The sequence below is a fragment of the Ochotona princeps genome, chromosome 21 (genome assembly GCF_030435755.1).
Source record: "Ochotona princeps isolate mOchPri1 chromosome 21, mOchPri1.hap1, whole genome shotgun sequence".
NCBI lineage: Eukaryota > Metazoa > Chordata > Mammalia > Lagomorpha > Ochotonidae > Ochotona > Ochotona princeps.
Genome location: NC_080852.1, coordinates 38,133,549 through 38,161,239, shown reverse-complemented (window position 1 = coordinate 38,161,239; position 27,691 = coordinate 38,133,549). Strand labels below are relative to the sequence as shown.

The following is a 27,691-nucleotide window of genomic DNA, read 5'->3' as shown; positions in this document are numbered from 1 at the left end:
GCAAGGGAAGACAGGTGGCTGAGGGATGACTTCACACCGTCGCCTGCTAGGGCCCCTGGTTCAATTGGTGACACTCCCACAGCCAGGCCCAGGAGTTCTCCTTTGGCTGGCCCGCCCAGACTCCCAGCCCTTCCTGCTGTTTCCTCAGACACAGGCCTGTATGTGAAGGGGGCAGGGGTGGGGGAGTGAGAGTTGTACACTTCAGCTGTGCTCATGGGTGAGACCCCCAGAGAGTACTGGGGACCCCACCTGGTGCTGGGCAGGGATCTCGGAGGGCTTGGGCTCTCAATGCAGAATCCGCAGACAAGTGGGCAAGAGGGAAGAGGCCCTGCCCTCAGGCGGCTGCTGGTTGTCCTCGGTGGCATCCAGGAGCCTCTGCATGTACCAGGAGGTGCCGAGCAGTATGTGGCCTGTGGCCCGCATGCCTAGCAGCGCCCAGCGCAGCACTTCCCTAGTGGAAACAGAAGACACTGGCATCAAACACAGGGCCAAGACCCTCCTGTCCTGCCGCCCTTCCCACCACCGCCTCCCAGCCCTGGCCTGGCACGAAGTTCAGGCTTGGGTTCATTTTCTTCAGAAGGACTGACACCTTGCTCTGCGCTGGAGCACAGAGGAACCCCCACACCAGCATGTAAAGACAGAGAGGCCAGGCTCAGAGGACATCGGGCTCTCTGGCGTGGGCTGAGCCTTAGGGCCAGAGAGCAGCCAAGAGGTTTGTGGGCCTCCAGGGAGCGGGGAGGAGCGATTACTAAATGGGCACAGTGTTCCTATTCGGGATGATGAGAAAGTTCTGGACATAGTTGCATAAGACAGCAACTGCCCTTAATGCCACTGACCTGTCCCCTTAAATAGGGCTAAGATTTAATAGTTAAGGTGCTCACGGCCCCTTGGAAGTGCCTGGGCTCAGGACAAACCTCTGCTCATGAAGGCAGCTTCCTGCTGAAGCACACGCTGGGAGGCAGCAGGCGACAGGAACTTGGGTTCCTGCCACTCAGGTGGGAGGCGGCATGGCGTTCAGAACTCCTGATTGGAGCTGGCCCGGCCCCAGCTGTGGTAGGCATTCGGGGAGTGAACTAGCACATGGCAGATGTGTCTCTGTAACTGTCTCAGCCTCTGTCTTCCAGATACATTAAACTTGCTGTGAAGTTTGTGGGAAATGTGTATTATGAAAACATCCCACAGGGATGTTAAAATTTTGTTCCAAAGTAATCTGTTAATTCCATTTTCACAAAGTTTTTGAAACACCTATTTCACTGTAACTTTTATTTTTTTGAGGATGTATTTATTTGGAAGGCAGAGTCGCAGTGAAAGGAGAGACACTGAGAAAAAGAGCTCTTCCTTCCACTGGTTCACTCCCCAGGTGGCTCCAACAGCCAGGGCTGGGCCAGACCAAAGCCTGAAGCCAAGCGCTTCTTCCAGGTCTCCCACATGGGTGTAGGGCCCAAAGGCTAGGGTCATATTCCACTGCTTTCCCAGGCGCATTAATAGGGAGCTGCATCAGAAGTGGAGCAGCCGGCACTCGAACTGGTGCCCTCAGGGGATGCCAGTGCTGCTACTTTGCTCCCACAGACTCACGTGACGACACGCTTGGCCCCCTGGCAGTGCAGGTCGTAGGAGAGTGAGTACGTGTCATAGAGGGTGGCCTTCACGTTCAGGCAGCCCAGGAAGTCCCGAGGGTGCAGCTTGTACAGGTCAAAGGTGACACGGGCCACGTCAATCTTCTTGGTGTTCTCACGGGAAAGGGACAGTTGGCCCCTAGTCCCCTACAGCAAAGACAGACATGTGGCTGACACCCCTCGAGAGTTTCCCCAAGGCTCCCAGCTCTGTTCCACACCCAGCACCAGGTGGGCCCTCTTGCCTGTTCCCATGGGGCCTGCCAACGCTGCCCCTTCTGGAGGACCATGAACACGGTATCTGCCGCCAGAGCCTGGAAGTAGTCCTCTGTCTCCACCATCGTGCCATCTTCCTCCAGCACCAGCGAAAAGGGCCTGTCTGCCAGCTTCAGGGCGTCCCGGACCTGGAGGAAGGCACCAGGGGTGCTTCCGAACGTCCAGGGAGCCACAGAGGAAGACATAGCAACCAACACAGCTTCCCAAGAAGAGCAAGGGAGCCCCAGGCCGTGGGAATCACCACCCCTGCCCCGAGACTAAAGGTCCTCATGGTGCCTGGCTTTCGGGCTGAAACCTAGGATGCTGCAAGCCAACAAAATGCAGTGGCGGGAGTGGGGGCAGGGGAAGGGGTCACATCCGTAATATGTTTTCATCACCCAGAAGCCACCAGCAGCCACGCCCCAGGCACTGCATTCTCCATTCCACAGCATCCTCTATCCCAGCCCCTTCATACAGACCCCTACAACATGCATCTCTTTAAAAGGTCTTCATTTTCCCATTTAAACTGACTTTCACTTTATTTAAAAGGCAGAAATATCCTCCATGGTTTCCCAAATGCACACGCCTGTCAGGGCTGGGCCAGGCTGAGGTCGGGAGCCTGGAACTCATCCCGATCCCCATGTGTGGGGCAGGGGCTCCAGGACTGGTGCCCTCACCCGCTGCTTCGGTAAGTGTTCCCAGGAAGCTGGGCCAGAGGCAGAGGAGCCAGGACCTGAACCAGGCACCCTGACATGGAACTTGGGCATTCCAGGTGGCACCACTCGCCTGCCCAAAGGACCAGCTAGTGCACGGCCTGAATGCGGAAATTATGCCAGGCTTAACGGACAGTCAACCGATGTTCCACGCGGTCAAAGCCGTGACAGACAAGGCACAGATGCAGACGAAGGGACACACGTGAGACAAGCCCTGGAGGGGCCAGCACTGTGGCGCAGCAGGCCATGCCTTCACCTGTAACACTGGACTTCCCTAGGAGCACCCAGGGGAATCCTGGCTGCTGCACTTCCAACCCAACTCCCTGCTGCTGTGCCTAGGAGGACAGAAGATGGTCCAAGTGTTTGGACTCCTGCCCTCACATGGGAGACCTGGAAGAGGCTCCTGGCTCCTAACTTTGGATCGGCTCAGCTCCGGCTGTTGTGGCCATTTGGAGAATCAATCAGTGGATAGATTTCTTTCTGGATTTCTGTCTTTCTGTCTCTTTCTCCCTCTCTTTAACTCTGCCTTGCTTTCAGGTAAGAGCGAGAATCTTTTTGTCTAGGTGGACTGAAGAGTTTGAGTACCACAGCGAGTGTCCAGTGACTCAGGAAAGACTGTGCTGTTCTTGCTGTTGTTCCTTGATGATTGTTTCATGTCAGCTTGAAACAACTACCCTCCATGCTTTTTGTTACTTTTCAAAGGGAGGCCCAATGTCCCGGTCCCTGGCAGCTCCTGGCCAACTGTGTTCCCTGTGCCCTAAGTCTGCCGCAGCCTGGACAGGCGCTTGCCCCTGCTGGTCCTTCCAGGATACCCAGGTCCCACCTGGCTTCCCTCTTCTAGGGGTGGAGCCTCACCACTTCCCCTGAACCCCTCACAGAGACAGGCTAGAGTGGGGCATCCCAAAACACAGGGACTAGACGAATCTGCTCAAGTAACGCACTAAAAAGGGAAAATTAATAGGATAATAAATTATTTTTTTTAAAGGAGAATTTTTGAAGTCCTCCAAAAGTTTCCAACAATCTATGATGGAAAGGCTCCGGCTGGATGCATACTTTCCTGTTCCCACCTGTTTTAAGAGCTACTGGAAGAGGCAGCCTGAGTCTATGCAGCAAAATCACCTGCAACTGCCGCTGTACCTGCCCCTGGGCTGATGTTGCTAAAAAAAAACCCCATGGCGGTGGCTAGGCCTGCGAGCTGGCCGTCTGAGAGCGTGGAAGGCTGCTGGGTCCTACCTTGCACCTGAGATCCTCCAGGCTGTGCGCCAAGACACCCTTGCGTACGCTGCGATCTGCGGTGCTCACGCGCCAAGGACGGGCCCTGTAGGGCTCAGGGCCGGCCTCCGACAGCAGCTGCTCGGTCACCACCGAGGTGCCCACGGCCCAGCGCCTGGGAACAGACAGGCGGGCGTGTGTCAGGTGGGCTGCCCACTACTCCCAGCCCTCTTGCCCTGCCCCACCCTCAGCCTGCCCTGTAGGAAGTTTGCAGGAGGCTGTGTAGGAAGGGAGGGGGCTGGCTCCAGGAAAGTCAGGGTCTGCATTGGGGGGTGGGGCCGAGTTTCAGGCCCACCCGCAGACCTGCTGAGTCAGAGCCTGCTTGGGCAGGACCGATAACCCCCTGGCTGCACTCCCACACGTGCCCTGCCACCTGGGCTCTCACCTGGAGCGGGACTTGGGATAGAGAAAGCTCAGTGACTTGGCAGCGTATTCCATGCTGGTCAGCTGCACCGCCTTGCACCTGGGAAGGAAGGCCGACCCAGCTGCTGGGCATGACAAGAGCATGTCCCCCTGCCCGCACCTTCTGTCCTCCCTGTCCCTCCCACTCCCATCTAACAAGCACCGGCAAGGGTCTCCCATCCCAACTCACCTGTCCAGCTCTGCATGCTGACTACTGTGACCAAGGCAGCCCTCCGCCAGCCACCACCCCCCAAGCACAGTCTCAGCAACCCACTTCCCCTAGTACCCCTCCTGTCCCAGCTTCACTCACTCCATGTTCCTCCAACCCCAGCTCTTGTCTCACTGAAATGAGGATCCCAAGCTGGACAAAAGAGGCCCTGCCTGGCTCTCCTGTCCCTGGGGACAGAGTCCATACAACAACACTGGCAGGAAGTGACCAACCCCTCACCTATGGTCCAGAGACCGCCGCGGCGGGTGGCCTGTCAGAGCCTTGGGCAATTGAGGCCCTTGGGAGGCTTCCTGGGGTTCAGCGTGGTTCTGTGGTAGACTGTCCAGGGCCAGGCTGCCAGCCACATGCGACTGGGGCCACTAAGGAACCTTATTGCATCTTGTAAGGGCAAATGGCTGCTGTGGCTTCTGTATTGGACTATACATGCTGCATGCGCGCGTACACACACACACACACACAGCCCATGTACTCTGCTCTCTGTGCACCAGTGCTTTACCTCACCTTGACCCAGGGCTAGCCTCAGGCAGCCTTGATTCTCGAAGGAAAACCTGGCGCAGATCATGGATCTACTCCTTTTGGCCTGTTACAGGGCAAGGGTGCCTCAGGGTCTGTTTCAGCTCCAACCCCCATCCCTGAGTACCCACTCCAGCGTGTGGAGAGCATGGCACAGAATGGGGGGACAAAGGAGCTGGGTTGGCACCAAAGCCTTCCACAGTTGAAGTCACTTTTGCTTTGTCAGGCCTCAGGGGCCTCCAGAGAGAGACACCCAGCCCTTGCTTAGCTCCATCCCAGCCTGCTGTCTCCTGCCTCACTCCTCTCTCTGCAGCCCAAACTGCCCAGCCCCTCCTCACCTGCTCTGAAAGAGCCCAACTCCTCACCGCTCCCTGCAGTCTCAGTATGGTCCTGCCCGCCCAGGCCTCCCTTCATTTTATGTCCAGCTCCCAGAGAAGCCCCTCCCTTAGCCTGGAGCCCCAGCTGGAGAAAAGAGCAAGGGGAGGGACAGTCGCCCCCCCCCCCGGATCTGAAGTCAGTTCAACTTTATGGAAAGGCCTGATTCGCTGGGCCGTGCGAGGGTCTGGCTGAGGATGGGTGTACAGAAAGCAGGTGACGTGGGCTGCAGCCCCAGCCCAAGCCCTGCCCGGGCTGGCACCCTGTGAGCCCCGTGTCTGTCCCTCCTGCAACCCCAGGCTCTTGGTTCCAGATTGCTGGGGTTGTCATGTGGATTCAGAATAGAGGAAGGCTTCACCAAGTGGTCACTTAGCAGGTGAATGTCGTTACCTGGGTGCTGTTAATAATATCTCTATCAAGTCGGAACAGAGCCTGGGATGCATAGGGTCCAGCGTGTAAGAGCTACAACCCCTGACATGCATGTCTGCCAGTCTCTGGGTCCTCACAGGCACTTGTGCCTCGGTTCACAGCACTGTTCCCAGCAGGCAGAAGGAATAATTTGACCTTTCCATCACAAGCTGAAGGGATTTGTGAAGATGTAGGTGGTCCACAAGGGTTCTGTTTCTCAATAAAAAGGGTAGACTAGGTTGGGGGGAGGGGAACTAGCATTGTGGGATAGTGAGTTAACCCTCTGCCTGCAATGCAATGCTGCTTCCTGGATGGTTGCTGGTTCAAGTCCCGGTTGCTCCATTTCCAATCCGGCTCTTTGTTACTGTGCCTGGCAAAGCAGTGGAGAATAGCTCCAGTGCTTGGACCCCTGCAACCCAGGTGGGAGTCCTGGATGAAGCCCCTGAACTCTGTGACCATCTGGGGAGTAAACCAGCAGGTGGAAGATTTCTCCCTGCCTCTGCCTCTCCATGTTTCTGACAGGTTCTTCTGTGATGCAGAAGCCGTGTCTGCTCGTTGTCCTGACTCCAGGCTGTATCACCCAACATCTCGAAGCTGCATTTTGAGCTGACATATGGAGGCCTGCAGAGAACTCACAGGAGACTGTCATGAAATGTCCTTGCAACCGAGCCTAGCACATCCACAGGGCTCGCCAGCCAGCAGTCACTATTAGTAGGGTTTTTAGATCTAAATCACTCCCTAAAGATATCCTCAGGCAGCCCAGCATTCATTCCAGGGGGACCCGGATGGCCCATCCATCTGCTGACTCACTCCCCCAATGGCCACAGTAACCAGGGCTGGACAAGGCTGAAGTCAGGAGCCCAGGACTCTGTTTTGGTCTCATTAGGGGTGCAGAAGCCCAAGCACTGGGACCATCTTCTGCTGTGTCAGCAAGAAGCTGACTATATGCCAGCCCTCCTAGGGGCTGAGATCTTGGCAGGAAACAGGACCGCTCCTTCCCACACCCGCAGGCAACCACAGGGTATGGGACAGGAGCTCAGACAGCTTACATTTCAAGGCTGGCTCAGAGCCAGGGGAGAGTGCAAGCCCAGAGGCTGAAGAAAGTTCTGGAGAAAGGGTCAAGCCCCTCCCTTGGGTCCCATCAGACTTGACTGCCTATCCAGCCAATGCTTGGTGTCTCCTGATTGGCGGGTGGAGACTCAGCAGCAGCCCAGCTCTTAGGAAATCTTAGGGCAGACTCTGTGAGGACAAGGGTAACTGAGCCTAAGGGAGCACCTGCCTGGGGGTGAGGGATGGATCCAGGGTCCAGGGAGCATCTGCCTGGGGTTTGGGCCTGGGCCCAGGGTTCTTCCCCAGGGCTCCAGACAGAAGGCTGCCTTGGCCCAGTTGGAGTGGAGTCACCCAACCTCTCCTGAGTGTTGAGCAGGTGCCTGGCCCCTGGGCAGTGCTGGGAATAGATGGAGATCCTGTCCCTGCCCATGGGGGAGTTCACCTTCTAGGAAGGAAAGGTGATAGTGAGCTAGAGGCTCAGCACCTGGGAGTGCAGAAGGGCTCCGGAAAGAACGATGCATTCAACTGCCTTAGGAGATACCCAGTAAATAAATCTTAGAGAGAGAGAGAGATACCCAGTAGGATAAACTTGTAACACCAGAACCAAAGTCAAATGTTATGCAATAACTAGGAAAATACATTACAACTCATATCCCACACAAGAAGTTAATTTTTTTAATGTTTATTTTTACTGGAAAGTCAGATATACAGAGAGGAGGAGAGACAGAGAGGAAGATCTTCCGCCCAATGATTTATTCCCCAAGTGGCCGCAATGGTGCAAGCAGAGTCCATCTGAAGGCAGGAGCCAGGAGCCTCTTCCGGGTCTCCCTCACACGGGTGCAGGGTCCCAAGGCTTTGGGCTGTCCTCGACTGCCTTCCCAGGCCACAAGCAGGGAGCTGGATGGGAAGCGAATCTACCAGGATTAGAGCCGGCGCCCATATGGAATCCCAGGGCGTGCAAGGTGAAAACTTTATCTGCTAGGCTACCACACCAGGCCCAAAGCTAATTCTTTTTCTTTGCTCTCCTTTTCCCCTCTCTCCCCATCTATGTGAGGGTACTTCAAAACGTTTACAGAAGAAATTCATGTCTAGGAGGGACATCAGAAAGTTCCGGTGGGGTTGGCAGGCACAGCATCAGCCAGCATCCTGTAACAGTGCTTACAAGTCCCCGCTGCTCGGCTTCCCGTCCAGCCTCATGCTGAAGCATCCAGGAAAGCAGCAGAGAATGGCCAAGTAGTGGGACCACTGGCCGAAGGTGGGAGGCCTGAAGGAGGCTTCTGGCTTCAGCCTGGCCCAGGGCTGGCTCAGAACCAGCTGTTCAGACCATCTGGGAGTGAACCAGCTCTCTCTGTGTCTCAATTTCTGTCATTCGGACTTTGAATTGATTAGACCATAGCAAACAGTTCAGGGAAATACATACTGTAAAAAATTATGTATGAATCAAAAAACTATTTTGTTTTGCACCCTGCACCATGGCTAGTGCTAAATCCTTGCCTTGTACACACCAGGATCCCATATGGGCACCAGTCGGTGTCCCAGCTGCTCCACTTCCCATCCAGCTCCCTGCTTGTGGCCTGGGAAAGTGGAAGAGGACAGCCCAAAGCCTTGAGACCCTGCACCTGCGTAGGAGACCTGGAGGAAGTTCCTGGCTCCTGGCTTCGGATCGGCTCAGCTCCAGCCATTGCAGCTACTTGAGGAGTGAACCAGCAGATAGAAGATCTTTCTATCATTGGGCCCAGCGGCATGGCCTAGCGGCTAAAGTCCTCACTCTGAAAGCCCCGGGATCCCATATGGGCGCCGGTTCTAATCCCGGCAGCTCCACTTCCCATCCAGCTCCCTTCTTGTGGCCTGGGAAAGCAGTTGAGGACGGCCCAATGCATTGGGACCCTGTACCCGCGTGGGAGACCTGGAAGAGGTTCCAGGTTCCCGGCTTCGGATAGGCGCGCATCTGCCCGTTGCGGCTCACTTGGGGAGTGAATCATCGGATGGAAGATCTTCCTCTCTGTCTCTCCTCCTCTGTGTATATCTGGCTGTAATAAAAATGAATAAATCTTTAAAAAAAAAATATCTTTCTATCATCTTCTCTGCATATTGCCTCTCCAATTAAAAATTTTTTTTTAATTTTGCATCAAAACAGCTCTTAATTTCACATTTCCTTGAACTTTTTGAAGTACTCTCATAAATAGTTAAGAAATAACATAACAGAAAAATAGGCAAGGAATATGAACAGAATTCAGGAAAATGAAATGCAAATGACCCTGAAGCATGAAGGATGCTTAATTTACAGAGATCACACTGCGGTTGAGGCCCACCCCTGGATGCCATCCTTAACCCTTCAGACTAAATCGTGGAAAAGCCGTGGGCAGCCAAGGAATCAGACGCATACGTTACTGATTTGATTATAATTGATACCACAGCAGTGACCCTAGGCTGTTTGTGGGGACTACCCTACGAAATGACCAGCGTTGTGGCTAGCAGATATCGCCAGCTCCTGCAACACTGGCAGCCCAAACGGCGCTGGCTTCTGTCCCCACTGCTCCACTTCCGGCCTGGGAATAGCAGCGGAAAACGGCCCCAGTGTAGGCACAGGTAAGACTTCAAATTTGGTAAAGCTACGGCACCCTGAGGGAGACAGAGAGGAGTCTTCCACCTGCTGGTTCACTCCACAACTCTGGCTGACAGGTGCGTGGCAACATCTTACAGAGATTTCGATTCGCACTTCCTTAATGACATAAAATTGCGCATCTCTTCACATGGCTAATGTACACAACTTTTCATCTTATTCGATTAAGAAAACAACATCTTATTTACTTGAAGGGCAGAGAGAGAAATATGCCATATGCTGGTGCACTCCCCAAGTGTTTGCACCAGCTGGGGCTGGGCTAGTCTGAAGCATCCACCTGCCGCCCTGCCAGGGTGCGGACCAGCTTGAACTGGAAGCGTAGCAGCGGGCCCCTCCCCGGCCAACGCTGGCCGAGTCCTTTTCCGGCGCACCCCACTCTAGGGGCGGGCGGCACCATAGAGTCGGTCCTCCCAGCGGAGACAGAGAGGCCGGAAGTGCCTCTGGCCCATCCGCTTGGCGCAGCGCCGCTGAGTCGGCGCGGCGCGGAGAGAGCGGGTTCCCCGAGGCCTCGGCGAGGGTCGTGCCGGGGGTTCCGGGGTGCCGGGCGGGGCAGCATGGCGTCTCGGGCGGGCCCGCGAGCGGCCGGCACGGACGGCAGCGACTTCCAGCACCGGGAGCGCGTCGCCACACACTACCAGATGAGGTACGGCGTGAGGCGAGGGGCGGCGGCGGCCTCGGGGGTGTGAGACCCCCCCCAAGGCCGCCGCCGCCCACCCGCGAGTGCCGCGCGGACGCCGACCGGGGGTGCGTGACCTTGAGGAAATGGTCAGCCTCGTGGAATTATCGAGTCCCTCGGGGCAGTGGCAGCCAGGGACAGCCCCGTAGCCGGCAGATGGGGGTCGGCCCGCGGGAGAGGCGTTTGTACCTCTTTGCACGCACTTGGTCTTGCACCTGCCCAGTGCTGCGTAACGGGAGGAGCCCTGGTACTTGCATGCAGGCTACCTCTTAAAGAATGTTAAAAAACAAACAAACAAACAAACAAAAACCCACTAGTGGTTCTTGGAGCCTACAAATGACTATCCCCCTCCATGCTTTGCTATAATATATTAAAATAAAATTTAAAAATAATTATCAATTTAAAAAGGATCTTCCTTAAATCCACAGAACTTTCCAGAATGTTCTTTGCACATTTTTTTATAAGATTTTTTTTTTAATTTTCATTGGAAAAGCAGGTTTACAAAGAGAAGGAGAGACAGAGAAAAAGATCTTCCATCTGCTGGTTCTCTCCCCAAGTGGCTGCAGTGGCCAGAGCTGAGCCAGTCGGAAGGCAGGAGCTTCTTCTGGGTCTCCCACATGGACTTTGGCCGTCCTCGACTGCTTTCCCAGGCCACAAGCAGGGAGCTGGATGGGAAGTGCGGCCGCTGGGACACAAACTGGCGCCCATATGTGATCCCAGCAGTTGCTAGACAAGAATTTAGCCACTAGGATATTGCACCGGGCCCCGTTAAATGCTTTTAAACCTGCCCTTGCACAGGTTGTCAGGACTCCCCTGCCCACAGTTGGTTCTTGCTGCACTCTGTTGGTTTTCTGGAAGACAAATGCTCAGGGCCTTTCTGCCTGCTTGCTGTTGGCCCCGAGTGTGGCCTGTGTGACTCCAGCCTTCCCGGAGCTGCCTTGGTGACCTTTGCTGCCATCCCATCCTCACACAGAAGGGAGTGGTGGTATCCTCAGGTCCCAGGAGAACTTTGTTGCAACATTTTTGAGCAGCCCCACCTCTGGGCAGGGCCCCTGTCTGGTACACCTGCCTTGCCTGTGGCTGGTGGTCACAAACCTGCAAGTGAAAGGCCCTCCCTCTCTGCTCTGCCCCACAGCGTAACCCTCAAGTACGAGATCAAGAAGCTTATCTATGTGCACCTGGTCCTGTGGCTGCTGCTGGTTGCCAAGATGAGCGTGGGACACCTGAGGCTCCTGCCGCATGACCAGGTAGCCATGCCCTACCAGTGGGAGTACCCATACCTGCTGAGCGTGGCGCCCTCGCTTCTGGGGCTGCTGTCTTTCCCGCGCAACAACATCAGCTACCTGGTGCTCTCCATGGTCAGTACGGGGCTCTTCTCCATCGCCCCGCTCATCTATGGCAGCATGGAGATGTTCCCCGCCGCCCAGCAGCTCTACCGCCATGGCAAGGCCTACCGCTTCCTCTTTGGCTTCTCCGCCGTGTCTGTCATGTACCTGGTGCTGGTGCTGGCGGTCCAGGTGCACGCCTGGCAGCTGTACTACAGCAAGAAGCTCCTGGATTCCTGGTTCACCAGCACACAGGAGAAGAAGCGCAAGTGAGGCCTCCCCATGGCCGACCCCAGTGAGGAGGGTGAGCGAGGACGAGGAGCTGGGCTTCAGTCTCCTCTAGGGGTTTGGCACCTCGTGCCAACCAGGCCCGGGTTCTGGACAGCTGCTTCTGTGCCAGCCACTGCGAGTGCCACAGTGAGTTCTCCTGTGGCCGGCCTGGAGCAGCCAGCTGCTATGAAGCCAGTGGTGACGTGAGGACCCCGTCAGACAGCTGGCCCTTGTCCCACCTCCGTCCATCTCCCCTTCGCCATCGTGACCGCAGGGGACTAAGAATAAAGTCAGTGCTACTTCAGATTATAGTTCATGGGGCAGCAGATTCAGACAGCTTTGCCCCCGCAGGCTGTGGTCTGTACTGCAAAGTGTTTTTTAATAAAAAGACCCTCAGTAAAGACTGCCTTGCCCTCGCCCGCTGTGTCTGTGTGTGAGATCTGATGGTGTGAAAGGTGTGGCTGAGTGGCCCTAGGCCCCAGGAGAGCCCGAGGCCTGGCAGTGGCCTTGGAGGCGTGGATGGGGAGACCAAGTTGTAACTGCAACCTGCTGTTGATTGCCAAGACCCACCCAGGGCCTGCCCGCAGCCTTCCTCTGAAATGCCTGGTTTGCACGTGCCTCGCGTGGGTCAGCGACTCCTGTCTCCGCCCTGTACTCATGTTTGTCAGTGGTAACTGTCAGTTATGTGTCTCGACTGAATAGCATCAAAAAGATAATTTATGGAAGCTAATGAAGCTGAAAGCTGCTGTACACACCCCACTCTTGGTGACCGTGGTATCTCATGGTGTACTGCAAATAAATTTGAGTGCTAGAAGTTGAAATGTGCTGTTTGATTTACCTCAGCCCCACGCGGGAACCAGGCCCCGGGGAGAATGTGTGGAATGAAAGGGGTGTGTGATCAGGGCTGACACTGGGCGGCTCTACGAGAGGCGGAGTCAGAGCCTTTGGTTCTGGGAGCGTTTTGTGTGTGTGTTTTCTCGGTCACTAGTGGGCACCAGCAGTTCCAGTTGCAGACTGACTGCTCTAACGGCCACCTCAGACTCCGTGTGTTCCTGCCCTCATGGTGCCTTGGGCCTTGCGCTGGCTCTCTTGTGGCTCGCCCCTGGAGCACCAGGAACAGAACCTAGGTCAGCATGCCTCCTGTGATGGCCGGTCGGCCGGGGGCCACTGTTGTTGGAACATGAATGCTGCGGTTTCCACACTGGTTCCAGCCCGCACTCACAGACCTAGCCGACTGAGCGTCGGGGTGTTTAGGTTTCGGGGGCTCATTTGCATCTTCTGTTCCGACATGCTTTTACGTCCCAGTTCGTACAGTAACTTGGGAACCTTTGATTCTTTGATTTCAGAGAGGGACAGCTATTCCTATAAATTCTATTTTATTGCTCTCATTGACTGAATTAATAGTTTGCCTTTTTCCATGCCCCCTCTTCAGTCTGGCCTCTAGCACTGTGAGTGAGGAAGCCTTCTCTGAACGCGGGTAGAAGTCCAGTCAGGAATAGGATTAGGAGGGCACACAGGTAGAGATACATGGGAACCGGAGTTAACGTGTATACCGTTGCCAATTTTTTAAGAATCTATGCAAATAATCATGAGAGAAAAGAAGTTCATTTTTTAGCTGTTGGAATGATGCTTTTTAGTGTTGGGGTAACTGTGCAGGATGAAATTACTTAAAAATTCTAAAAAGCTTCTTGGTTTATGCTGTCTCGAGCGTTTGGTGGCTTCCCCCTTTTGCCATGGTGGTGGTGGTGATCCCTGAGGCACACAGCATCCCTTTCTGGGATCTGGACTAAGTGGGAGGAGCAGCGTTTGGGTCAGAATCCCAGCATTTGAGTCTACGTGCACCAAGCTCACTCCTGCATGTTTCATGGGGGTTGAAAATGAGAGGGGAAGTGTTGTGGAAGTGTTTCGGGAGCTCTGAGACACTGTATTCATGCAGAGTGCTGGAGTCGGAGGACTCCCCAGCCTTCTGGGTCTGGAGAAAGGTGGCGTGGGGCAGCCCGTGAGCTGGTGTTAGACTCCCCTGGGTTGGGATCTGCTGCCTTATGCCTTGAGCAGAGCATTGGGCTGGTGTTTGGTCTGACATGGGAGCACCGCAGCCCTCCCAGCATTGTGGGAGGCTCCATGGACAACATATGTCTTCCTCAGTGAGCCGGGCTGCCCTCTCAGGCTAGGTCTTCCTGGAACCTAGGAGTGATTTCAGACCTAGAATTTCTGGCAAGTTGGGGCAGGGGTTGCCGGCCACTCCTGGGTGGACAGAGAGCCAGCTGCTACGCAGTGTCAGGATCGTGTGGACTGTGGGTCTGTTCAGAGACAGGTGTGCCCCCCTGGAGGAAGGTCTGGCCCCTTCTCCAGGGCAAGGCCTCTGTGAACACCCCGCAGCCACTCCTCCCATTGACTGGCCTATCCCGTTTGAGCACTGGCAGATCCATCACCACTCGGGACAGCCTGCCGTGTCTGCGTCTGTGCTGAGCCCAGTTCCTTGTAGGCTCAGCAGGGTTGCTGTGGATCCAGGCCATGGGAGGCTTGGCTCTCCCTGTCTCAGCTTCCTGTTTTCTGGTCTGTGACATAGGGCAGGGAGGCCGACCTCAGCGTTGTGCCAGTGAAATGAGACCCAGAAGGTGATGTGTGTGGCCCAGAGCCCCGCCGGAGTTTAGGAAGTGCCCAACTTGCCCCTCACCTTCCCCAGGCTCCAGAAGCTGGGCAGCACGGCAGTGAATGTGGCTCTTCCTCTGCCCTCACCTGCTGTGTGCTTTCCTCTGCAGCCTCCCCTCTCCTCCCTCCCTTCCTTTTTCTCATCTCCACTTCCTTTTCTGCCTCTACTACACCTTCACATATTCCCACTGTGTAAGGTCAAGAGGATGGAGGAGCCAGGGAGGTGTGCTCCAGAAGAGAAGTCGGTTTCCACGCATTTCCTAAAGTTCTGTGAGTTAGGGAAAGATGGAGGGAAGTGTCCCTAGCTGGCTTCTGCTGTGGCCAGATTACCTTTGTTCCCTTCCGATCCTGTGTGTTTATTCTGTTGGAGGGCCTGAGCCCCAAGGGCAAGCTGAGAGCCCTGTCAGGCAGTGAGGGGAAGGCTGGGGGACGATGGAGAATTGAGTTGTCAGGCTGAGAAGTGGCTTTCCCCGACCTAGACTTCCACGTTGAGCACATGTCTCGTCTGCTTATTTCTGTCTTTATGAAATGAAAGCACTTCTCACCTGTCACACTGGTGGTTGGGTAGGTCACATAGAAAAGTGCTTCTTGGGCCCGGCGAGATGGTGTAGCGGCTAAAGTCCTAGCCTTGAATGCACCGGGATTCCATATGGGCGCTGGCTCTAATCCCAGCAGCTCCACTTCCCAGCCAGCTCCCTGCTTGTGGCCTGGGAAGGCAGTCAAGGACGGCCCAAAACCTTGGGACCCTGCATCCGCGTGGGAGATCTGAAGGAAGTTCCTGGCTCCTGGCTCCTGGCTTCGGATCTGCACAGCTCTGGCAGTTGTGGCTGCTTGGGGAGTGAATCATGGGACAGAAGATCTTCCTCTCTATCTCTCTTCCTCTCTGTATATCTTAGTTTGCAATAAAAAAAAAAAAGTGCTGCTTCAACTGTGCAACAGACAAATCATCTGGATGAACTAGGCCAAAATTGACATTATTCCTCCCAAGGATGCTTGTTTCCTGACCGCCTGTCAAGCACAGAAGAAACAGAATGACAGAGTCTTTATGTATGAGTGACATCAAAAGCTGGAGGGTATTTTTAGGGTAAACTGTAACATTTGGATTTTTGACAATGGACCCTCAACACCTCAGACTGGAATCTGCCGCTGGGAGGCTGGGAAAGGACGGCAGTCTCAAGACACCTGACCTGGTAGGAGTGCCCCAAATTTTCTTTCCTCTGTGGGTGTCACCAGGGGTGTGGGCAGGACTGAAGCAGTTGAGCTGCTCCACGAAGGAGAGGAAATTGGGGCCGTGGGGAGGAGCTGCCTCAGCTTGGCTCCAGCCGCAGAAACCACAGGAGACCAGGTCAGCGTGGGGCAGGGGCCACTCCCTCAGCTCCCAGCTCGGCCCTGAAGCTGGGCCTGCGAGCAGCTGCTCGAAGCCAGAGGCACCTTGGGCACTGAGCCCTTTGCCCAGCAGAGCTATGACTGGATCGTGGGAGGATGGAGAAAGTCGGTGCAGCTAGTGGGGAGCCAGGGTGCCCCTGGCACGTGGCAGGGTTCTGGAGCCCCATTATGCTGTTCTTGCCCCATGCTAAATGATACAGGGATTCCCATGCCTGACCTGTGTCTGGCACCCAGTGCAGGGTGATGCTTAATAGTCCAAGTGAGAACAAAAGGCACATTGTCTGTGGGAGGCCCAAGTTTAAGAGTGCATTCATGGTCAAATCTGCAAGGTGTTTCAGGGGTGGGAAGGTTGAAGAAATAGGCATCCCCTTACCCCAGCCTGATGCTGGCCTCTTTCCTGCTGCTTCCTCCCTTGGCTGGACTCCTGTTGTCTTTCAGACAGGGCTGTAGCATTTTTGGTTGGCCCAGGGTCCTTCAGCTTGCAAGAAGGAATGTGACCTGGCCGGCTGGTTAGGGTGGGAGGCGGGGCTTTGCGGCAGGGCGGGTCAGGGCAGGCTAAGGCAAGGCTCCTACTGGTGCTGTGCTCCCAGTCACTGCACAGCACAGTGCCGCTGCCCACCTGCCAGCTGTGAGCTATGCTCTGTGTGCTGTGACCCCACCGTAGCCCATGGAGAGCCTCGGATGGGCAGCCCTGCACCTGCCCCCACTCCTGCTGACCATGGGCCTCTATACTTCTGCTGGGATTGTTTATCCTCGCTCGTCTTGCTGCAGAACCTGCTGTCTCCTGGCCCTTCACTCAGTACAGTGCCACTGCCAGGTAAGGACACCTGCCTGGCCCAGGCAGGAAGCGCCCCATTCAGTTTCTGCCCTTTCTTCGTCTCACTGTCCCTGCCTCTTGCTGGCCTCTGCATAGTCACTGGGGACAGCTCACATCCTCGTTCCTGCAGGCTGGATAGGGGGAAGCAGGGGTGTGAATGGGTATTCACTGTGGACATCAGATCATTTGAGACAGGGTTCCCGGGGGGGAGTGTCCCTGTGCGAGGCCTTCTACTAACCCATCTCTCCTTTTTTCCCCCTCGGGGCCCTTTGCCTTCAGGATAACAGTTTGGCCGGTGAGTCTTATTTCCTGATCCCCTTTTTCCCTATACCCGCTTTTATCCAGATCCCTTGTGAGCCCTCCATTCTGGTTTTTCATTCCCAACCCAAGTAGGCAGAAGCAGGGAAAAGGGGCAGGACCAGCTTGGCTTGGCGCTGAGTGCTGCCTAAGGCCCTTGGTGACCTCCATCAAGCAGTTACCTACCCCAGGAGCAGCAAGGAGGAACAGAGAGGAATGTACAGGGAACACAATATTACCTCTGAGCCCAGGGCTGTGTGGAGGTGACTGCAGTATAGATGGTGTTGTCAGTGGGCGGTGCAGAGGTGACTGTAGTATAGACGGTGTTGTCTGTGGGCTGTGCGGAGGTGACTGCAGTATAGACGGTGCTGTTAGTGGGTGGTGTGGAGGTGACTGCAGTATAGACGGTGTTGTCTGTGGGCTGTGTGGAGGTGACTGCAGTATAGACGGTGTTAGTGGGTGGTGTGGAGGTGACTGCAGTATAGATGGTGTTGTCTGTGGGCTGTGTGGAGGTGACTAGTATAGACAGTGTTGTCTGTGGGCTGTGTGGAAGTGACTGCAGTATAGACGGTGTTGTCTGTGGGCTGTGTGGAGGTGACTGCAGTATAGACGGTGTTGTCTGTGGGCTGTGTGGAGGTGACTGCAGTATAGACGGTGTTGTCTGTGGGCTGTGTGGAGGTGACTGCAGTATAGCTGTGAGGGCTGACGGGGGCTGCATGGAGGAGGCTGCAGAGTGGGCTGTGTGGTCTCTGAGCTGTGCAGGGGAGTTGGTGGGGAGCAGGTGCAGCCGCCGGCATCTCACTGATGACAGTACACAGCAGCAGGACTGCACATGTCCTGGGGTCTCGACAGCAGCCCCAGCTGATGACTCAGGAGCCTGACACTTGGACAAGTTCTTAATTTGCCCAGGTCACAGTTGCAGAATGTAGGTGGTATAACCATTCTCCAACCCAGGAGGGATTCTACAGCCCCAGCCATTTGGTCTCTCCCCTTCTTTCCTAGGAAGTGCCTGTAGCTCCCAGTCAACCCTGTTCCCCAAAAAGCTTTGGCGTTCTGGGACCTGGCTCTGTCCCTGCTGCGAGGGCCTGCATGAGACGTCAGATTCTTCAGGTGTGAGCCATGGCCCTTTGGGCTGTTGTAGGTGGAGGTGTGATTCAGGAACATTTGAGGGGGTTCCTAGGCTCCAACAAGTGGGACTTGCAGTAGAACAGTTACTTGTCCTGTTGTCCACCGCCTCAGGGACTCAGAGCACCATTCATTCTATAGCATGGCTGGTATTCATAACTGCAGTTTGTGTGTGTTTAAGAAGTGTTCATTCATTGGGAATGGAGAAAGAGGAAGGAAGGGAGGGACAGAGAGAGGAGAAAGAGCTCTGATTCGCTGCTTTACTCCCCAGGTGCCCACAGTAGCTTTGGACTTGACCGAGGCCAGAGCCAGGAGCTGGGAAGTCCATGTCCCTTGTGGGAGGGAAGGACTGTCTGAGCCATTAGCTGCTGCTTCCTGGCGTGCATGCTGGCAGGAAGCCAGGAGCCAGGGCCCCAACAGATATTTGCATTAGTAACATGGGGTCTTTTCAGAATACATATTTATTGGGACCAGCATTGTAAAGCCACTACCTGCAGTGTCAGCATGCCATATGGGTGTAGTTAATGTCCTGGCTGCTCCACTTTCCATCTAGCTCCCTGCCAGGGTCCTGGAAAAAGCAGCAGAAGATGATCCAAGGATTTGGGCCCCGTGTGGGAGACCCAGATGGAGCTCCTGGCTCCTAGCTTTGGTTTGGCCCAGCCCTGGCCATTGCAGCCATTTAGGAAGTGAACCAGCAGGTGGAAGATCTCTGTTTCTTTTTGTAACTTTTCAAATAAAATGAAAAAATCTTAAATATTGTTTATTTGAAAGCAAGAGACAGATCTCCCATCCATTAGTTCACTCCCAAATGCTTGTAGCAGCTGGGACTGGGTAGGCTAAAGCCGGGAGTCCAGAACTTCATGCCAGTCTCCCACAAGAGGAGCAGTTACCCAACTGCTGTGCCACCCTCCCGTCTCCACCCCAAGGTGCACTTAGCAAGAAGTCAGAATTCAGCTCACCTCCAGGCACTGCTGTGTGCTGAGGCGCCCCAGGCAGCATCTTCACTGTGTACTTGATACCCTTTCCCAAATCCTTCCTTTGCAACTCTGTGTCTGTTGATGGCTTAGCAATCAATACTATGTAGTAAACATCCCTACCCTGCTTGTGAGTTGGCCATTTCTAATTTTCCAGTATTAGAAATAATATTACAATGAATACCTTTGGAATATAGCTTTTTCTCAATTTAAGAATCTTAGGGCTGACATTGTAGCACCACAGGTTAAAACACTGTCTTATAATGTTGGCATCCCATATGGGAATCCCAGTTCAAGTCCTGGCTGTTGCGCTTCCTGTCAGCTACCCTGTTGATACACCTGGGAAACCAGTGGAGGATGATCCGAGTGCTTGAGCTCCTGCCACCCCCAGGGGAGCCCTGCATGGACTTCTGGCCTCAGCCTAGATCAGCCTTGGCTGTGGCAGCCATTTGGGGAGTAAACCCATAGATGGAGAGCAGTTTGTTTCTCCCTTTCTCTCTTTGTCTCTGTCTCACTCTGCCTTTCAAATAATTAAAAAATTAAAATGTTACAGAAGAGAATTACTTCCTAGCTTGCAGGGGCCACATTTTCAGGTAGGGTATGGGATGCTGTTGGGCTGGGCACTGAGCATCCCATACCCTGTGCAGGCCCTCAGGGCAGCTGGCTCTACTTCTCAGTGTGCAAATCCAGGACACCTTGCAAGTTCAGGTTGAGTAGGAGACCCCAGCTGCTGGCACCTGCTCAGGTACTCTCCTTGCCACTCCATCCTTGTCCTGGGCCCCACAGCCCCTCACTGTCTCCTCAGCTGGGGTTAGAGGGAAGTGGAAAGTATGGAGATGAAGCCTGTCCTACCCTCAGGCAGTGAGGGCGGTGGGGCCAGGAGAGGCTGAGCATGTGGCACCTCGGGTGCAGGAGCAGGTATCAGGTGTCCTGAAACCAACCATGCTCTCTATGTGCAGAGGAAGCTCAAGCTCCTGGGTAGCTGCTGCCTGCCTGGGAAGGGCCGTCCTGTCTCCACACCCTCCCCAGGCCCCTCTCACAAGGGGCTACGTTCCAGGAGGACCAAGCCTTTGGACCCAGATGCAGCAGCCAGCAGGTCCAGCCTGGGCCCATGCAGGCATGCAGGTATGGCCTAGGGGCAGGAGTAGGGATGGCTCAGCTGAGCGTGCTGACTGTGGTAAGGCCAGGGCAAAACCAGGGGTTCCTGTGTCCTCAGGGCCTGCATTCTCCTTTAATTGGCTGCCTGAGGCTCGGGCCATCCAGGTAACTGTTCCTCCAGGCCCTGAGGTGCATGTGCGTCTTTGTCACCAGTGGGCACTGGAGTGCGAGGAGCTCAACAGCCCCTTCAAGGCTCAGGTAAGTGTCATCCCCTGTGTAGTGCCACATTGCACCATGGTGAACCCATTGTTCAGAGGGGAACTGAGTGGGAGACTACTGTGTCTACAAGGTAGGAAGCTTGGCATTAGGGCTCTCTGGATGAGACAGAAGTGGGGGGCCCTGGGGTCTGAGGCGGCAGAGCACTGAAGGGGCAGGCATGCCCAACTGCATCCCTCTGCATGGTTCCCACTGCCTTGGCGGCTCTCTCAGTCCCCAGGGGTGGCTTCCCTGAGGAGCCCTGGAATGAGCAGCCAGGTTTGGGCTGGGCACCATCCATCCACATGCGTTGTTCTTGCTTCTCACACAGTGTGACTTGCATGCTCCTGTCCCAGGCCCTAACTCCCACCACCACGCCCAGCTGCCGTGATGCCATGTGTATATGTGGCATGGCTACAGGACTGCTGTTGTCCCAGCCTCACGCTCTCACAAGACCCCCATGGTGCCACACGCATTAACCTAGCTCATGCTCCAGCAGGCATCTGCAGGCACCTGCCTGGCAAACTGTTGGGGCTTAATTAATGCACCTGTCTCCTGCCCTGGCTCCACTTGCAGCACCTAGAGCAGTGGGTATTTGGAGTCCAGAGCAGAGACCCCATGAGAACATGTTGCTCGTCTTGTGGAAGGTGCAGGGAGTGGTGGCCAGGGTCCCAGCCCCCTGCCTTTGCCCAGGGTACGCATACTCTCTCTCAGCCCTTTCTTCTCTCTTCCTCGGCTGCTGCATCAACAGAAAATAGTGTCCGGGGGCCACACTGCTGAGCTGCCTTACGAGTTCCTTCTGCCTTGTCTGTGCATAGAGGTGAGCGAAGGAGCAGGTATGGGTGCCCGCAGGCCTTAGGGGACCCCCCAGCTGGTGCAGCTCTCAAGCATATCTCTCGTGAATTCAGTTTCCAGGACACTTGGTGAGATGGGCACCAGCTTGACTGCAGCTGGGCCAATGGGAAAAGGGGCTGCTGGGCATAGGACCCACGCACTGGAATCCACACCTAGCCCCACCCAAACCCAGCTGCCCGTGCCCGTGCTCCAGACCAGCGCTCTGTCTGCAGGGGCAGGATGGCCAGCTTCCTGTGCTGTGTGACAGGTGGTTCCTGCTGGGTTCCCTGTGTCCCCGGAAGCCTCATCCCCTCCGGCCCTGTTTGGTGGAGCTCCTCTGGGCCTGTGAGACCAAGGGGGCAACATGCAGACTTCTTAGGAGCATGCAGCACAGGCAGGGAGTCCTTCCCTTAGGAGGGTGTGTGCAGACCTGAGGCAGGGTGAACAGCGTTTGGTCCCTTTGGTAGTGCAGAGGCCCAGCTTCAGTGCTCGGTGTAGCCAGGAGTCTAGGGAAGGCTCACGATGAAGGACATGGCTTGTGCCTTCCCTCCTGCTGGGCTGGTGCTCTCCAGGAAACACAAGTGTGCTGGCTGCTCTCCTGCTCCCTGGAGTCCTCTCCCTGCTCCAGTCCTGCCTACTCCTTACTCCCCTGCTTCAGGCCCTGGCAGCTCCGGCAGCTTGCCCCACTGGAGTGGCCAGCTAGGGTTGCAGGTGTGAGCAATAAAGGGACGGCCATTCCTCTGACCTTGACCCTGCTCCCCACTGTCTTCTTGCAGGCATCCCACCTGCAAGAGGACTCCGTGAGGCGCAAGAAGTGTCCCTTCCAGAGCTGGCCCGAGGCCTGTGAGTGCGCTTCATGTTGGCCTCGTCCTCTCCCACGCGCACCTCACACTTGTGCTGGCCGAGGCCTCTGGAGCCAGGCCCACCTCTCACCTGCAGTCAGTGCCTGCCATCGAATTGGGGAGTTCCTGTGTCAGTGACAGGGTTAGGCCAGGGTTTGGCCTTGGGGTCACACAGAGCTTCATCTTGTCAAAAAACATGCCTGCCTTGCCGCTCAGTGGTTTGTGAAGCAGAAACTCTATTTCAGGTGTGAAGGTAGTGTCATCCAAAGTGCTAGAAGTGCTAGGTGCACTTTGTCATCCCCCAGCAGGTTGCACAAAGGCTCGTTGTCATTACAGGTAAGGCCATGAGGGAGTTCGGATCAGGAGAAGCCTGCGGCAGCCATTGGGAGCCAAGCAGGTCTCAGAGGAGCTGATCTATGAACCAGGCTCAGAAACAGGCAAGGTTTAGAAAGGAGAGAGGAGAGGCGTCCAAGTGGATTGTGATCCAAGTAGCAGCCATGAGCTGGCCGGACGGGCCGAAGGGGGCTGGGGCAGGTGGCAGAAAGGTAGGAGGCAGGTCTGGGACGGGGGCTCATTTGTTTAGACCCCTTTGGCACACGTACCCCACTGAGCACTCACCCGTGCTCTGGAGCCCCATGCCATGCTGGGGACGGGCATGACAAGGCTGAGGCCTCACTCCCACCCCTAACCCCTGTACAGATGGCTCGGAATTGTGGAAGTCTGTGCACTTCACCGATCACAGCCAGCACGATCAGATGGCCATGGCCTTGACCCTCCGCTGTCCACTGAGGCTGGAGGCCTCCTTGTGCCAGAAGCAAGATGGTCAAGGGCTCTGCGAAGACCTCCCCAATGCCACAGCTCGAGAGGCAGATGGGGTGAGGACTGAACCCTTCCCGCTCCCCAGGAAACCATGAGGGGCACGGCTGGGGCACAGAGACTGTGAGTCCCCCACTGGCTGACTCTGTTCTCCCCACAGTGGTATATTTTGGACAAAGTGGACTTACACCCCCAGCTCTGTTTCAAGGTACAACTGTGAGCCAGAGGTGGGGCTCAGGGTGGAGGCAGGTGCCTGGGACCCACTTGTGTTTCCTGCGTTCCTTAGTTCTCCGTGGGAAACAGCAGCCACGTTGAATGCCCCCACGGGACTGGTAAGCAGATAAGTGACCTTGACCAGGGCTCCTTCCCTCATTTCACCAAAACCAACCCCAGCCCAGCTGTGTCAGTCATGAGCCAACTCCATGTCCCTTCCCACAAGTAGGAGCTCTTGCATCCTGGAACGTGAGCATGGCCACCCAGGCCCAGCAGCTACTCCTTCGCTTCTCCTCGAGAACACAGGCCACCTTCAGTGCTGCCTGGAGCCACTCAGGCTCAGGGTGGGACACCGAGCCGTCCCCTGTGTACAGTGTCAGCCAGGTATGGGCTCAGAAAGGCTGGCCCTGTCACACCCCACTGGTCACAGCACATCCCTGTCTCCTTGTCACATTGGGACACAGAGCCAGGCAAGGCAAGCTAGCAGACCCCTTGCCTTTAGCTCCTGGTTCATTTCTCTGTTCTGTTGCCCCTCTTGGGCTGGCTCCAGTCCGTGGGATTGTTGACAGGGCCCTTACAGGGACAGCGGACACCGAGGACTGGCCCTCTCCCAGGCAGCCTTCCCTGACTCCCCCACACTGCTGCCGTGTGTGGTGCTGATGCCTTTTCTTTTGTCTTTTTTTCACCCTAAGATCATATTTATTGTTTATATTGGAAAGTCAGATTTACGGAGAGGAGGAAAGACAGGAAGACCTTCTGTCCGATGATTCACTCCCCAAGTGGCCGCAGTGGGCGGAGCTGAGCTGATCTGAAGCCAGGAGCCAGGAGTATCTTCTGGGTTTCCCGTGCGAGTGCAGGATCCCAAGGCTTTGGGCTCTCCTTGACTGCTTTCCCAGGCCACAAGCAGGGAGCTGGATGGGAAGCAGGGCTTCCAGGATTAGAACCAGTGCCCATGTGGGATCCTGGCATGTACAAGGCAAAAACTAGCCACTAGGCTACCACACCAGGCTCTGAAACCTTTTCTTGAACCCAGCTGTCCCTGCTGCCCACGATTCTGCCTCCCCAAGGAGTGTTCTGGCTGTCTCAGGAGGAGGTGCCCTGGAAGCTGAAGTGCTTTCTTTCTGCCTGGCACTGTGGACACGTTGAACTTTCATGTGCACTGGCAGGTTCGCTCTGTGCATCCAGTATGAAAACCACAGTCAAGTATGTGTGTAAAACCGCAGCACCAGGCTGACTAAGCAGATCAGCCCCTTCCCATGCCTTCTTGAACACGTGCTTAGAGCTGGATTTTTTTGCTTTTCGTCTGTGAGGACTGCAAGGCAGGTGGTAGCAAACATTTAAGACTACACCAAGTTTAAAATGCAGTCACACTGAAGATTGAAGACAAAGTTGTGTAGAGGAGCCTTAAAACTGAGTCAAATCCATGAGTCGGGCCCGGCGGCGTGGCCTAGCGGCTAAAGTCCTCGCTTTGAAAGCCCCGGGATCCCATATGGGCGCCGGTTCTAATCCCGGCAGCTCCACTTCCCATCCAGCTCCCTGCTTGTGGCCTGGGAAAGCAGTTGAGGACGGCCCAATGCATTGGGACACTGCACCCACGTGGGAGACCCGGAAGAGGTTCCTGGTTCCCGGCTTCGGATCGGCGCGCATCGGCCCGTTGCGGCTCACTTGGGGAGTGAATCATCGGACGGAAGATCTTCCTCTCTGTCTCTCCTCTGTATATATCTGGCTGTAATAAAATGAATAAATCTTTAAAAAAAAAAAAAAAAAAAAAAATCCATGAGTCATTCTGTGCCTCCTAGTGGGAGGAGACCACCTGTTTCAAGTGCAGTCAAGAGGGAGGCTGTCAGCTCCCACACGCTGGCTGATGTAGCCTGGCATCTGAGATGGGTCGGGTAGGAGTCAGGGTGTGAACCTAAAAGAGGAGCTGTGGTCACCTCCATAACCAGGACAGGGTGATAGCCCGCATGAGACAGATGGTGACCCATTCTGTCCAATTCAGCATATGCTTACCCAGTGCTGGCTCTGCCTGCCCTGGAGATGCAATAAGAGCCTGCCTGTGGGGCTCCATGTCCAGCTGCAGCCACTGTGACTGCACAGACGCTCTGGTTGCGTGGAGTAACTCAGGAAAATAGATTCTTATCCTTATGTGAAGATGCTAGGTGTCAGGGAGGAGCGGTGAAGGCATGTGGTCAGGCACTTCAGGGCAATAGCCAAACCTGCCCAGGGGCTGCTTTCTGGGGCCAAGACACTTCTACCTGGTGCTGGGAGCTGCCCTGGTATCCACACCACTGGAGGACTGGAGTAATGTCTGCACCGGCCATCTGTGCCAGTGGGTGGTGCCAGGCAGGCACGGAGTGTGTTGACAAGTCTTCCAGCCATAGTGGGAAGAGCAGGGGCACTTCAGGGGCTTGGAAGACCCCTCAGAGGTTGGGTGTGGCTGTCAACCTGGGTAGGACAGGAGGGCAACAGCACAGGCCAAGGTGCAGAGGCCAGCCCTTCCACTTCCTGTTTCTGCAGACCCAGGGCTTGGGCCCCGTGACGCTGGAGCTGGTCATCCCCTTCGTGAAGCCTGAGGACTGTATCCTGGTAAGGAATGCCGGCATCCACTCCCCAGGCGATGGGACTTGGTGCTGTGTGGCTGCCTGCCATTGCCACAAATGTGCTCCTGGTCCTCACCATGGCCATCTTTACGAGTCTGGCCACCTCACACCAGTTCTGTGCTGCGTGGTGAGGTAGATGAGGTGCCCAGCCAGAGCTGCAGGAATTCCCTGGCCCACGGGGACCCCCTTCTGCACACCGCATGCCTTGTTGCTCTCCCCTGGAGCAGGGGATGGAGGCCTTGGCTCATAGGGTTGGGGGTTTGCCCTCAGGTGTGGCGGTCAGATGTCCGATTTGCCTGCAAGCGTCGCTTATGTCCAGATGGTGAGTTCTTGGCTCTGGGGAAGGGGGATGGCAACAGAAGGACCTTCCCCACTTCCTGAGGAGCTGGGTGTGGCCTCACCCTGCCTGGCTCAGTCTCTCATAGACACCTAGGGTTGCTGATTTTGGCACTGCTGGTTCTCACTGCCCTACTGGGAGCTGTCCTGGTCCTTACCCACTGCCACTCACTCTCAGGTAAACGCATGTGGGGAGAACAGAGGATTCGCACCTGCCTCCCTCCTGTTCCTGGCACTGCACCTGTCAGTGCCATCCAAGGGAGCAAGGGGCGGGCCTGCTGGTGGGCAGGGATGGCTAAGGCAGGACTATGGGCCTTTGAGGCAGAGTTCACAGTGCCAGGACACTAGCCAATTGGTGTGGGATGAAAGCCCAGTTTGGGTTGATCTTGCTGAACCTGGGCCCCTGTCCCCTCTGCTTAGGGGCCTGGGCACTCCGCACCCAGTGCAGGGAGAGAAAGGTGGCACTGGGCTGCTCACCCTTCCAGCTATTGCTGCTACCCCCAGGTCCTCGTAGAGGAAGCCCGGTGCTGCTGCTGCACGTGGCAGAAACCGAGGAGCAAAGGCACCTTGTGGGAGCGCTGGCCGAACTGTTGCGCGTGGCGCTCGGCAGTGGACGCGATGTGATTGTGGACTTGTGGGAGGGGACCCGCGTGGCACATATGGGCCCCCTGCCGTGGCTGTGGGCTTCTCGGGCACGTGTGGCACGGGATCAGGGCACGGTGCTGCTGCTGTGGAGCCCAGCCCACGGCTCGGAAGCCGGTGTGGCACCGCTGCTCACCCTGCTAGGCGCCGCCCCAGGCCCACTGCTGCTACTTGCACACTTTAGTTGCCTCTGTGCCAAGGGTGACATCCCCCGGCCGCTGCGCGCACTGCCGCGCTACCGCTTGCTGCGCGACTTGCCGCGCCTGCTGCAGGCCCTGGACGCACAGCCTTGGACATCTGACCCGGACTGCCTTGCAGCTCGGCAGGGCTGGCGGGGCCGCCTGGAACTGTGCCGTAGGCTGGAACGTGAGGCTGCTGCTGTTGCCGGCCACACATGACTGTTTCCCCACAGTCCAGGGTGTCTGCGGCCACGGCGGTTCTGGGTCACGGTCTGGAACCCCCTTGCACCCTGGAACCCTTGGGGTGTCTTATGCTGGCTTTCAGGTCAGGTGTCCCAACCGGTCCTATCACCTCTTCCCTCCTTCCTTCTCTGTCTGCCAAGATCCCTAAGCAGAGACCGCCCTTTATGGGAGCCCCTCACTCATTTTGGGACAGGGACAGCCCTTGTCCTCACAGCCTCCTGGAAAAGCAGACTGCAGGTGCTCTGGGCCAGGGCGAGAGAGCCAGGGTGACCAGGAAACCTGCCCATCAGAGCCGGTTAAGTCACCTCCTGTCATGCCTGCATGTCAGCTGGGCTCCTGTTAAGGTGCCTGGGAAAGCAGTAGTAAGTGGCTCAAGTGCTCGAGGCCCTTCACTCACATGGGAGACCCACGGGAAACCGCTGGCTCAGGCCTGGCCTTTGTGACCCTTCGAGGAGTAGACTGTCAGTTGATGGAAGGTCTCCTCTCTGTGTCTCCCTCTTTTTCAATAATTCTGTTCAAATAAATAAATATTTTTTGTTACAAAAAAAATACTAAGTATGACCATGATTGAAATGAAGCTGCCAGTGTGAGATGCTGCATAAAGAGGGCCAGTGCCACCTGCCTGGGATGGCTCTGCCGTTCCACATGCCCAGCTGCA

At 55.8% G+C, this 27,691-nt stretch overlaps 3 protein-coding genes across 5 annotated transcripts; 2 read left to right on the top strand and 1 right to left on the bottom strand.

Annotated features, from left to right (window-relative positions):
- Positions 1-38: 38 nt before the first annotated feature.
- Positions 39-4,335, bottom strand: CIDEC (cell death inducing DFFA like effector c). Its single transcript, XM_058678993.1, has 5 exons — positions 4,239-4,335; positions 3,815-3,968; positions 1,835-2,017; positions 1,576-1,763; positions 39-451 (listed from the first exon to the last, which is right to left on the bottom strand). The coding sequence occupies exons 1-5, from the start codon at positions 4,289-4,291 to the stop codon at positions 286-288; spliced, it is 744 nt and encodes a 247-aa protein (XP_058534976.1). The 5' UTR covers positions 4,292-4,335; the 3' UTR covers positions 39-285.
- A 5,546-nt stretch (positions 4,336-9,881) lies between these two features.
- JAGN1 (jagunal homolog 1) lies at positions 9,882-12,132 on the top strand. Of its 2 annotated transcripts, none has more exons than XM_058678514.1 (2): positions 9,882-10,103; positions 11,265-11,519. In XM_058678514.1, the coding sequence occupies exons 1-2, from the start codon at positions 10,008-10,010 to the stop codon at positions 11,370-11,372; spliced, it is 204 nt and encodes a 67-aa protein (XP_058534497.1). In that variant the 5' UTR covers positions 9,882-10,007; the 3' UTR covers positions 11,373-11,519. The 2 variants fall into 2 exon arrangements, with proteins under 2 accessions (XP_058534497.1, XP_004581352.1); XM_004581295.2 differs by having other exon boundaries at positions 9,892-10,096; positions 11,265-12,132.
- Positions 12,133-17,729: 5,597 nt separating this feature from the next.
- Positions 17,730-27,320, top strand: IL17RE (interleukin 17 receptor E). 2 transcript variants are annotated; one of them, XM_058678988.1, is made up of 13 exons: positions 17,730-17,986; positions 19,935-20,100; positions 20,192-20,331; positions 21,080-21,148; positions 21,939-22,005; positions 22,704-22,879; positions 22,981-23,028; positions 23,107-23,152; positions 23,263-23,417; positions 25,551-25,619; positions 25,904-25,955; positions 26,049-26,147; positions 26,474-27,320. In XM_058678988.1, exons 1-13 carry the CDS (start codon positions 17,966-17,968, stop codon positions 27,007-27,009), a joined length of 1,644 nt encoding a protein of 547 aa, XP_058534971.1. In that variant the 5' UTR covers positions 17,730-17,965; the 3' UTR covers positions 27,010-27,320. The 2 variants fall into 2 exon arrangements, with proteins under 2 accessions (XP_058534971.1, XP_058534970.1); XM_058678987.1 differs by having other exon boundaries at positions 23,260-23,417.
- Positions 27,321-27,691: the final 371 nt, after the last annotated feature.

What these genes read in the sequence shown, in the direction of transcription:
- CIDEC (XM_058678993.1), bottom strand. Translation starts at nt 4,291, where the DNA reads ATGGAATACGCTGCCAAGTCACTGAGCTTTCTCTATCCCAAGTCCCGC. An exon ending in GAGGGCCCACCTGGTGCTGG is followed by an intron (nt 1,764 to 1,834) that starts GTGTGGAACAGA and finishes TCTTTGCTGTAG; the next exon opens with GGGACTAGGGGCCAACTGTC. An exon ending in GGGGCCAAGCGTGTCGTCAC is followed by an intron (nt 452 to 1,575) that starts GTGAGTCTGTGG and finishes TGTTTCCACTAG; the next exon opens with GGAAGTGCTGCGCTGGGCGC.
- JAGN1 (XM_004581295.2), top strand. Translation starts at nt 10,008, where the DNA reads ATGGCGTCTCGGGCGGGCCCGCGAGCGGCCGGCACGGACGGCAGCGAC. An exon ending in GCCACACACTACCAGATGAG is followed by an intron (nt 10,097 to 11,264) that starts GTACGGCGTGAG and finishes TCTGCCCCACAG; the next exon opens with CGTAACCCTCAAGTACGAGA.
- IL17RE (XM_058678987.1), top strand. Translation starts at nt 17,966, where the DNA reads ATGAGACGTCAGATTCTTCAG. An exon ending in GCGTCGCTTATGTCCAGATG is followed by an intron (nt 25,956 to 26,048) that starts GTGAGTTCTTGG and finishes TGCCTGGCTCAG; the next exon opens with TCTCTCATAGACACCTAGGG. An exon ending in CCACTGCCACTCACTCTCAG is followed by an intron (nt 26,148 to 26,473) that starts GTAAACGCATGT and finishes TGCTACCCCCAG; the next exon opens with GTCCTCGTAGAGGAAGCCCG.